The 11,699-nt window shown below is 34.4% G+C and overlaps 1 protein-coding gene across 1 annotated transcript; it reads left to right on the top strand.

Moving 5' to 3' along the window:
- The first annotated feature begins 419 nt into the window (after positions 1-419).
- Positions 420-10,847, top strand: LOC110702864. Its single transcript, XM_021880608.1, has 8 exons — positions 420-1,876; positions 5,645-5,806; positions 6,008-6,106; positions 6,422-6,514; positions 6,642-6,761; positions 6,954-7,091; positions 7,223-7,540; positions 10,288-10,847. Exons 1-8 carry the CDS (start codon positions 1,373-1,375, stop codon positions 10,591-10,593), a joined length of 1,740 nt encoding a protein of 579 aa, XP_021736300.1. The 5' UTR covers positions 420-1,372; the 3' UTR covers positions 10,594-10,847.
- Positions 10,848-11,699: the final 852 nt, after the last annotated feature.

Below are 11,699 nucleotides of genomic sequence, written 5' to 3'. Positions count from 1 at the left end.
GTCATACGACATCTACAACAATAAACGAATTCAACAAATACGTAATTTGAATCTAATAATTTTCATCATAAAAACTATGATCGTCGAGCAGATCTTGCAATGTAGAACATCTCCCGCTTATATCGCTGGAAAATATAGCCTTGTTGGAGAGACAATCTAATGATCCCTTGTAGTTGTGAAGATGATTTCCATCGGATTCATTTGATCATATTTGAAAATTGATAACCTTTGCGACCCCGCATAATTTTGACCAATGAAACACTTTCACGGCAAGCCATTAGATCTACTATCCCGGATTAAAAGCTAAAGAAATCCCCTCTCGAAAAGAGGAAAAAAACCATGGCTTTCAACGAAGGGTCAAAAACCTTGTCTTTCGAAGGAGATCGAAAAAACCTTGGTTTTTGAAGGAGGTCGAAAACCCTTTTCTTTCGACGGAGAAATCATTATTATAAACCTAAAATAACAAACAAAAAGGGCTTAAATAACAAAGGTTGGGGCTTTCTACCGATAAAAACCAATGGAAGCCCTTTCAAAATCAACAAAGAAGGCTAGAGTTTTTTTTTTAAGAGAGGATAGAGGGGATAGAAAAGAGGAGACAAATAAGTTATTTATCACACGACACATTTAAATACACGAGATAACTCACTTAAGAAAAAAAAATCAAAAATCAAACATCATAACACAAACTGAGCATGGTAAACATGAGTTTATAACCCATTTAACCATATAATCCATTTAACTTTGAACACGATCATGAGGATGACATGACATGCTTGTTACCTGACAAACCTCCATTTATTGCTCATGCTTACTTAGAAAAAAAAAAAAAAAAAACATCAACCATCAACCACCACCTAACCGTCCAACACTTACATAGTTACACCTAAAAAGTCTAAAACACTTCTATTTTTTTTTTTATTTTCTAAAAAAAATATAAAAAACAAGGTCAACAACATACTCCATAAATACATAAAATATTTCAAATCATATATTGTGAATGAATCAAGGGAACCAAAAATTATTGCCAATTTGCCAGTCCTAAATGGTTGTATTGGTTGTAAACTTGTAAATAACAATAATAAATCAAATTCTTACCATTTCAAATTAACAACATTAACAAATCAATTAATACAACGCTCCAAAAATAAAATATTCAGTACGTATAAAAATTAAAGTACGACACAATTTCAAATCCCCCAAATTTCGTCTTCTCCGCCATTATACTACTTTGAAGAACTCCATTCAGCTCCTTCCCGTGAACAAACACAACGCCATTTTTGCTCAAAATTTTCTCTCTCCTTCAAAAATGTTCTTCACTCACAATCCCTAAACCCTAATTCAACTCTCTCAGTTTCTCTCTACTCCATCAACAATGGCGACGGCAGCATTCAGGTCGACGACTCGGCGAACATCAATCGGAGGAGACTCCAATTCCAACTCCAGTACTAGTCGGAACTCCACAACATCGTCGTCGCACCACCGCCGTTCACGGAGTGTCAGCCGCTTTTCGCACGGACTTCCGGCGGAGGTCTCGCCGGAGGAACCACCGTCGGCGAGTCGTAGGGGTAAATTTGTAAATACAGTACGAGGTTCTGGTGTTCCTGAAATTAGTCTCGATGATCTTGCGATTGAGATGTTTTCGTCGAGTGATATTGGTGAAAGAGGGCGAACTACTTCTTATGAGGTTTCTTCTGCGAGTAGAGATGATAAAACGGCGTCGCATCGGAGAGGAAGGTCGGTTTCTAGGCGTGGGGCTAGGGTTGGTGAGCTGAGGAGTAAGAATTTAGGTGAGAGAAATGGCGATTTTGATGGTAGTGCTTCTAGAAGGAGGCGGTCGCTTTCTGTTGTTCGGAATTATCAAATTAGCGATTCTGAGGTATGAAATTTTATCAAGGATTTTTAATTTTGTTGTGATTTTCGAGAATTAGGGGTTTTGATTGATTAATTTGGTTGGAAGTTTTGAATTTTTGGCGGAATTTAAAGTTGATGTGATACATGGATGTGGGTCAGTTTGGGGGATTGAAATTGAAATTGCTAGTTTAATTAAATAGGACCTTGGATATTAAATTATTAATATATACGTAGTATTTTTTTTTTTTTTCCTATTGGAGTATAAATCAATGTTGAGAGAAAGTAAGTACTCATTATGTTGGGTATATTAACTTTTGGACATTGATGATGGATTTTGTTTGTATGATTGCAGTTTTGTGTATATATGCACTGTTTTGTAAAGCTATTTTTTAATGGTCTTGATGCCATAGATTATATGCCAATTTGGTAGACGGTAATAAATAATGGTAATAGTTGTGAGTTGAGTTTGTGGGTAATGTTTTGAGAAATTTCATGTCAATGTAATTCAATTTTCCTTCGTTCTTTATGATCACAGGGATTGGACTTTTACACTACGGAGTATTATGTGCCCCTCTGTCCTTTTTATATGTTACATTTTGATTGTTACAATCTCTAATGCACATGTTTAATCATGAATACAATCAATTAAATATGATGGAAAATTATAAAATTTTGATATTTTGAAAATACATATCAAGCCAATCTAACACAATCCCCACATTATATGGTTTTGAAGTTTTATGTTTGTGTGTGTTTTTACTAGGAGTTTTTATAAGTCAATTATAAAAGTCAAAATGTAACGAACATAGAGAGTACTAAATTTGACTATAATTTTTTTATTAAGTTATGAAAATAAGATATTACGTAAAATATTGTTGGGTTGATCTCATTGTATAATTTTAAAAATCAACTTTTTATAGTTTTCTTTAATAGAAAAGTAAAGATGTTAATAAGATACAAAAAAATTTGATATTTTGAAAATACATTTCAAGCCAAACCTATATATATATATATATATATATATATATATATATATATATATATATATATATATATATATATATATATATGAAAAGATATTAATATTTAAGTTCTGAAGATAAGTGTTTATGTTTAATTATTGCAACTATTAATAAAAAAAACCAGAAAAAAATACGTGGTTTTCACCATAGGCCCCGTTTGGTTTGGTGTAAAAACAATTTTTCCATTTTATCCTATATTCCTTTGTTTGCTTTGTGAAGGGTCGGAGTGGGAAATTGCATCATTAATGGTGAAAAACATTTTCGTTTATAAAACAAGGGAAGTCACATTTTCCTCCTTCTTCCTTAACTTCTTTTTAGTTTTCTCTCATCCACCATCACATCTTCACCTCCTATCTTTAATTTTTCTATAACTTTTCTTGTAAGGAACTAATCAAAGGAAAATTGAATGTAATTTGAGGTTTTCCTTCAAAATATGTTTTCCGTGAAAACTAATCTTTCATTGAAAATGTTTTACGTCAAACCAAACGGGGCCATAGATTCCTCATTAGTTTTCAACCCTATACAATGACATGGAGGTATTAGTGGACTATTATTATGAGGCAGAAGATTAGATAGAGTGTGTATTCAAAACTGTTATGCTTGTATATGAGAAAAGAAGTGTTCAAACTAATTAATTTATTTAACCACCCTTCTGCATCTTCATAAACACAAATCACCTACAAGCGTCCCTGTTGACCTTAGAAAAGTTTTCCTACAAAATAATAAGATTTGTGGAATTTACTCTATAATTAAGGCGGACTTTAAAGTAAATAAGAGGATTATTAATAGATCAACAACAGAACAAACATTTAAACCGAAATGGAAATTGAAAATATGGTGATAATATAAAGAGAAGATAGTATAATAGATCAACAACAAAACAAACGTTCATGTCACTTATGGTTTTAACATTAAAAAAAATGGTTTCTACGGGAAGTGGACTACTGAGTAGTATTGTACTCATTTTGTTTCTGATCAAATATATTGATTTTACCACTCCACGCCCACTACTACACTGTTGATGGAATTTGTTAGCAATAACACACTCTTGAGAATTGAGATAGATTTGCGTTACTTGACAAGTTGACATTGGCATTGAACTTTCATGACATAACTACACATTTTCTCTACCACCATATATTATTGTCTAACTTACAAATTGGACATGGTCAAGGTCTATGAATCTTTGGTCAAAAGAAGATGATAAATAAGTTTGATGCTTCAAATACCATATGGTCTATATTCAATATGGAAATTCAGTTGTTACATAGATTATTAAGTACCATTTTTTCTTGGTTATCTATGTTCCTAAATGTTTGTATGCTTTTGTTGATACAAATAATGTGCAAGTAGAGTAGGAGAGTGTGTAAAAGAGGAGTATGTTTAAGAAAAAGTAGGAGAGAGTGTTGTAAGTGGGGTTTTTGTAAGAAAAATGGGAGAAGGAAAGTGTTGTGTTTTTGTAAAGACAATTTTGCCAAAATAGGAAAAAAAGAAAAGAGTGTATCTGGCAAAAAATGAATGGGCAAAATTAGAAAGTGTAACCAATATAAAGGAATGGAATTAGTAATAACGTTTGAGTACATTATTCTTCAAAACATCTCATCCAAACACACTCGTCATTTTCCAATGAATGTGGGTTTGATTTTATTTAGCAATGACATATGTTTTATTGCGTGTGAGTGGTCATAGAGGATTGTATTTTTTAACCTGGCTAATTGAGGAGTTTATTGATATGGATAATGTGACTTCAGAAGTTTCATGCCGCTAGAACCAGTGATGACAATCGTTTCTATGGTTATCAGTAATAAAATAAACCTTTATTGGTTGTTACTATTGGAATACTTGCTCAATATCACACTCTCATTTTCCAATGAATGTGGGTTTGATTTTATTTAGCAATGACATATGTTTTATTGCGTGTGAGTGGTCATAGAGGATTGTATTCCTTTAACCTGGCAAATTGAGGAGTTTATTGATATGGATAATGTGACTTCAGAAGTTTCATGTTGCTAGAACCAGTGATGACAGTCGTTTCTATGGTTATCAGTAATAAAAATAAACCTTTATTGGTTGTTACTATTGGAATACCTGCTCAATATTTCGTAATTATCAACTAAAAAGAATATTCACAATGAACAAGTGATGACAATCTTAATTTTTCTTAGTCCCACCCATCTTTTATATCCTCCCTCCTACTTCATCTTACAATCTTACACCCACCCACCTTTTTACAAACCTACTATTTCCTACATCCACTCAACTTTTAAGCTATGTACAGTACCCTAAGTGTGTCGAACAAAAAAAAAAAAAAGAGAGGAGGTATTGCATGCAACGCTAATCATTTGTACCATCCACTTATTAACTCTGACCATATTTATATATTGATATATCAAAAGTAATAATGTTAATTTGTAAATTGTTGTTGGGTAACTTTTAGTGTATACTTTAAAATTATTTGCTATTATTAATTTTATTTGTAGATAACTAAAGATACTAATCATCAAAACTATGTGTCAAGCATGAAATTCACATTGTTGCAAGTATTGAGAAACAGAGGAAATATTGTATATGACTTGAGAAAGATAATAAAATCATCAGAGGTAATGTTAAGAGACTTCCTGAGTACACATCTTACTGAACTAATTTTCTTTCCTTTTCTTTTTTAATTGGTACTATTGCAAACAAGTTTTGCTGATTGTGTTAGCACCTTCTAGCGAGTAACTTTCTCTTGATTTTTGTATGACATGGCTTCTGATTTCTTGGAATTACAGAATGAACACATTCAGAAAAACAGGAGTCTTGTGAAAGCCAAAGATCTTAACATGTGGAGCAAACAAAAGCCTGTAATGCAGCCAACATCTTCTAATCAGCAGAGAGGATTGCGGAGGTCCTCTAGCCAGAAAGATTTTTTGAGGTCGTATGATGGGTACTCTGTAAGTGCACCCTATCTCTCTTTCTACAGTAGCTTCATTATAAATTGCTTACCTGAAACCCCTATCTTGAAGAAGCTGTTTGACTGGAGCATTTCTGTCTGTGGTTCAGTGTTGTACTGATACATTTATATTCATCTTTATGCATCTAGGTATCCTGCTTATGCAGTACTATATTCTAAAACTTTTGTTTATATCTCTCAGAGCTATTCCTCCACCCTAACTGATGATGAAGGGAATGATGCTTGTTACAATGCTAACCGGAGAACGAAGGACATGCAAACTGCCTTCAAACAAAATAAGGTTATGTTCGTGCCATTCTCTTTGCTTGTTCTGGAGTGCGTATGTGGGGATTTTTTTTCCCCCCATCAATTTTTTTCTCAATTTTTTTTAACATATGAATTAAGGAAGGAGGTGCTGTGTACCGTAAAATGATTTGCTTGCTGTTATCCAAATTGATTGTCTTTTTATGTGTCTGAATCTTTACTCTCATGTGTACGGTGTACCTCACCTTCATAAATGATTTGCTTGCTGTTATCCAAATTGATTGTCTTTTATGTGTCTGAATCCTTACTCTTATGTGTACCTCACCTTCATTATATTTTTCATGACATACAGGAACCACAGGCAAGTGGACATGGGCAATGGTCCAAAGCATTGCAAAAAGAATATACAAATCCTGCCAAAGATATTAGGCTAGATTATAGACAGGTTTGGTTTCTCTTCAGGTGTTTGAGGGGTTATCTAATATTTGCTCAAGACTATCTTTTTCTTATGCTTTCCTTTTTGGGAGCTGTCCTAAGTACTTAGAAAAATAACTGACAGCATGTATGTACAGGTTAAGGCTGAGAGCCAACTGTCAGAGTTGGCTAGTAACAATGGTCTTCAGTCAACAGACTCTGATGCTCTCAAGGCTGTTTCAACTGTCAGAAGGAATTACAAGACAAAACTGGAAGAGGTAGGTCTTATTGTATGCCTAATTGCTTAATTATTTAGTTTGAAGTTATGCACGTGTTGATTATTCGTTATAGTCAGAAATCATTTGATGGTAACTTGGTAAGGTTCATCTCAACTGCTGAGTGCTTATCAACTGTTTTTGATCTGAAAGTCAAGTAACCATAATACCGTGTGCTAATCCTCTGCTTGTCAGTCTGAAAAGCGTAAACAAGAACTCCTTGCTGAAATAATGTTGGAGGAGGAGCGCGGTAAAGAGCTAAAAAAAATTGTTGGAGAACTGCTTCCTCATCCAAAGAGCACTCCTGTTAAAAGAGCTGCCAGAGGAAGAAAGGTACATATTATTTTAACCAGGGTTCCTCACTGCTTTAGATGCACAGGAAGTGCACATCTCATTCAAGAAAAAATTCTTTTGCTTGTCTTTTATGTAGACAGTTTCTGAAACGCTCCATTTGTGAATTTCAGAGAAGTACTGACACAACCAGAATGCCTAAGCAATTGGTAGAAGAGGCTGATAAAATTATTGACGAATTTATTTCCAGTGTTGAAGAAACTGATATCTCATCATTTGATGGTGAAAGGAGTGATACCAGTTCTGTTTTTGGAGGTGCAGTAAAGCCTTTTAAAAGTCCAATGAGATCTGATTTGCTTCCTGGTGAAATGGATGGGGTTGTTCTTCCTTGGTTGAAGTGGGAGACTGGTGATGATGGTACTACTCTTCTGGGCAGTGATAATAAGCAACATCCTAAAACTCCAACAACTGTTCTACAGGGTTCACAGGAGGTAATGTACTGTTTGATATTTGCACCTTATATTTTGCTACGTTCATGCATTACTGTCTATCTTGTTTGTGGTATCGTTGACATATTATCTTGTCAAAGTTGCTTACTTCCAATTTTCCATAATTGATTAATTATAATTGGTCAATAATAATGGGATAATCTGCAAATGATGCTCCGCATGATTGCAAAGTTACCAACAGCGATTTCTATTATGATTTGGTGTGGAACGCCTTATAAAAGCTATAGAAAAAATTGTATCACTTGCTTTACTATTTCATGTCACCAAGTGTAACAACTATGTACCAAATGAAAAGCTTTCACATTTTATCTTGATTCAAAGCATTGATCTGTGTTACTTCGACAAGAGAAGTTGTTACCGGTTAACACCCCCCCCCCCCCCCCCCACCTTGACATATCGAGGATTTTCAGGGTATGTTCAATATAAAGAGTAACAGTTTGACTTTGCTTTTACTTAAAATTATAATCAAGATCTGAGACATTTTGTCAAAATGATTTCTAATTGCTATCAATATGTTTAAATTTAATGAACCACATGATACAATAGAATATTGCCTAAATTCCTATTTGTTGGTTTCTCCACCATTATTAGAATAAGACATATTTAGTTGCCTTTCAAAAAAAAAAAAAATTCTGAACTAATGCTTTGAACCTAATGAACACTGATTTTGTGTTAAAATTATTGAGTGGAAAAATCCATATGTAATTCACGAAATGATCAACTATAATGTCATGATATCTGAATCCAATTATAAAATAATTTGGAGATGTCCATAAATCAATGTAAACAAGCTCAAGAGAAATGAGAAACTAAAATTGATCGACAAAAGGGAGCTTATGACTCTTATTACATTGACAAAATTCACAATTAAAAATTTAAACGTTTAAATCATGAACATAATAATTTGAAAATAGCTAAAGATGGATGGCCAAGTTTATGAATCTATGATGCCAATTAATTGCCAGAGCTTTGACAATAGACAAGGCTAAAATAAAAGAAGGGCCCCTAGCTAGTTAGACCATAAGGGACATGGTGAGAAGCTCTAATATCTAACAACTAATAGGGGGCTGAGGTGAGGTGGGTTACCATGGCCATGTTTGCTTTGGGTAATTGTTGTGGGTTGGATGGTGGTGGGAGGGTAGGATGGGTTTGCAGAATTTTTTCGTGATAATATAGAGATAATGGCCATAAGCATGGCACCATTGCATTTGCCTTGGTAACCATACCCTTTGGTATTGACGTTTTTCTTTTGATAATATCCAGCAGCCTTATAGTTAATAATATGGCACTTATGAGACTTAGTTTGGTGGGGAACAAGTAGTAGATGAGGTGATAGGGTTATAATGCAGGAAAATTGAGTACTGATGCTTACCTTACAGATGAGTAATTCTTCATCAAATTCGCTTCTTCTAGGCCACAAAAAGCATATGACCACCTTAAGTGTGCTTTTTTATTTTTATTATGCATGTTGTCTATCAAGAACCTTAAGTCCACAACTGCCGTAGTATTCAAGGAAAACTTAGATAGGAAGAGAACAACTGATCAGCCCACACAAATTGTCAATTTATTTATTTATTGTTATTTTTTAAATTTCTTTATATTTGGTAGGGTGGGTGCTTTTGGAAGTTTGTTCAAGATTGAAGTATCTTAGTCAATGTGAAGCAAAACCTGGTCATAGAAGAGCTAATGCTATAGGAGAGAGTAAGGAGACCATACATAGTAAAAAAATAAAATAAAAACACACGTATGGTCTCCTTACTCTCCTATAGCATTTACTCTTCTATTGTTGGATAAAAGAGGTTTGTTCAAGCATTGAAGTGGTCATAGTTAACAGAACTATAGAAGGCAAAGCTTAATTGACTGAATTAATGTAATAGTAGACGGTTTATCTCAAAAGATTAAAAGGTAAATTACTAGTGCGACAAGTAAATTACTTCCTTCTTTATACCCTTTACCATACTACTTTCAATTTGGTTGGGTGTTACAAAAAATTTCCAACATTCCACTCTGTAACTGTTAGCTTTAATCATGTAATAGTGCTAAACTCCAATGGTTGTTTAGATACAGGTAATAGTTTGGTCATTTCATTGTATTTGAATGGATGTTCGGTCTTCTAGGACAGTTGTGGTGAGATTGAGAGACTAGAGAGTATAATTTTCCATCCAAACCAATGTGGCTATTTGGCTAAAAACTTTGTTGCTATACTAAATTAACAATTTTAAAGATGAGAAAAAACTGCTGTTGATTATTGCTGACAGTCAATTTTTTCATCTCTGTTTTCTGTGGTAAAACCAAAATGGCAAAGGTTTAGTGGAGATTTTCCTTTCTTTCCTAGCAATTGGGGATTGCTTTCATAGAATTTTTTTTAAACAAATAACCTTGTTGCCAATTGGTTATCTCCAATGGAGATCTCAAGAGGGTCTTGAAATTTCTTGGTTTGTGGCTCGTCACTGGTGGATTCTAGACTCTCAGGCTTCTGAGTAAAACCATTTCCATTAAATGGTTGTTTCAAGTCATGATAATGTTCACACTTTTTTTTCAACACTGAAGTAAACGTAAAAAAGATTGTGGGTCATAAGAGTCTTGTTTTTGGAAAATGGAGTTCAACAATTAGTGATCATGTGAGATTGTAAAGTGGCATGTAGAAAACTATGTTGGGATCCAATATAAGTCTCACTATTGAAGTTGCCTATAACAACATTTTTTAATACTCTACATTGGATTGGCAGATGACTGCTGGGAATGAGCAAGATCAAAGTTCAAGTTCCAAAAGTAGCCGTGGGAGTTGGAGTCCTGGAGTTGCCAATAGCTTCTCTTTGGATGTAGGAAAAAATAGCAAATCTGGAGAGGTTGAGAGCTACAAAAGCCAACTTTTATCTCGAGTGCCCAGAAAATCGCTGGTGGATATAGATGATTATCTAAAGCTTACAAGCAATGAGGGTTTCCTTTCGGAAAGATGGATACAGCGGGAGAGAATCCACTCAGGCGGTCTCCTTATATGTAATAGTAGGTCTTCAGGAAAATTTCTTTATTGAATAACTGCAGTAATCCATCCTATATCTTGGTGCATTGGTCAGTAGTTACTGTATTCCGACTGACTCCTGTCGATTCTCAGAGTAAACCTGTGAGGCTATGTAGTTAATATTAAGGTCTCGCTTGTTTATGCTTTTACTTGTGTTGGGGTATATATCTTGAAGCAATCATGCATTCACCACACCTTGGCTGCTGTACAAAGTACTGTCGCTACTGGCGTTTAATACCATATGCAGTTCTTCATAGTTCTATTTTCCATATTGTCTTACAGTCTTACTTTAATACCATAATCAGTCTTTTTCCAAAAAAAAAAAAAAAAAAAAAAAATTACCATAATCAGTTATTATGATTTATGACTACACTGTAAAGTTTCCTTTGCCTTTAAATAAAAGCTCTATATTTGCTAGTCATTGCTTTTTTTAATGAGAGTTATTGTATGGCCAGTGGGATTAAAATGGAATAAAAACAAAAGTAGTGGGCCTTGGGCCTAGTCGGTACTTAATAACTTTTTTTTAATATTTGTATCACTTTAGTCGGGTTTGGATCGGGTCATTTGAGGACCAAAAAAAGTTAATAACAACATTTGATCTTGGGTAGAGGTGGCCACCATATGAGCTGGGTGGGCTAGGATAGGGTTAGATGGGGGGAGTTGTTAAATATCGCCCATATTTTTCTACTTAAAGCCCACATTTTGTAAAACTTTGACAATCTTGCCCTTTTCTTAATTTTTACCGGAAACGAAATTTTCTCTCACTAAAAATGTGGAGTAGCACTGGATCGCCGCGAGACACCGAAGAGCCGTCATCGTCGCCGGAAGACGAGGTACTTAGCCGTGTTAAAATACGAATTGATGGCAGATGTCTTGCCGGGACACCGCCGCCGTGGAGGTGGCGCCTGGCCGGGACGTCGCCACCATGGAGGTGGCGCTTGGCCGGGACGCCGCCACCGTGGTAGAGGCGCCTGGCCAGGCGCCACCACCACGAATTCTTTTTTTTTTTTTGTTTTTTTTTTATTTTGTTTAAAGTTTTGTTTTTTTTTTTTTTTTATTTTTTTTATTTTTTAATTTTGATAAATTTGAAATTAAATATGTGTTAATAATTTTTTTTTT

The sequence above is a fragment of the Chenopodium quinoa genome, unplaced genomic scaffold, assembly GCF_001683475.1.
Source record: "Chenopodium quinoa cultivar QQ74 unplaced genomic scaffold, ASM168347v1, whole genome shotgun sequence".
Classification (NCBI taxonomy): Eukaryota; Viridiplantae; Streptophyta; class Magnoliopsida; order Caryophyllales; family Amaranthaceae; genus Chenopodium; species Chenopodium quinoa.
Note: the sequence above shows the minus strand (reverse complement) of the source record. Positions and strands in the feature narration are given on the sequence as shown.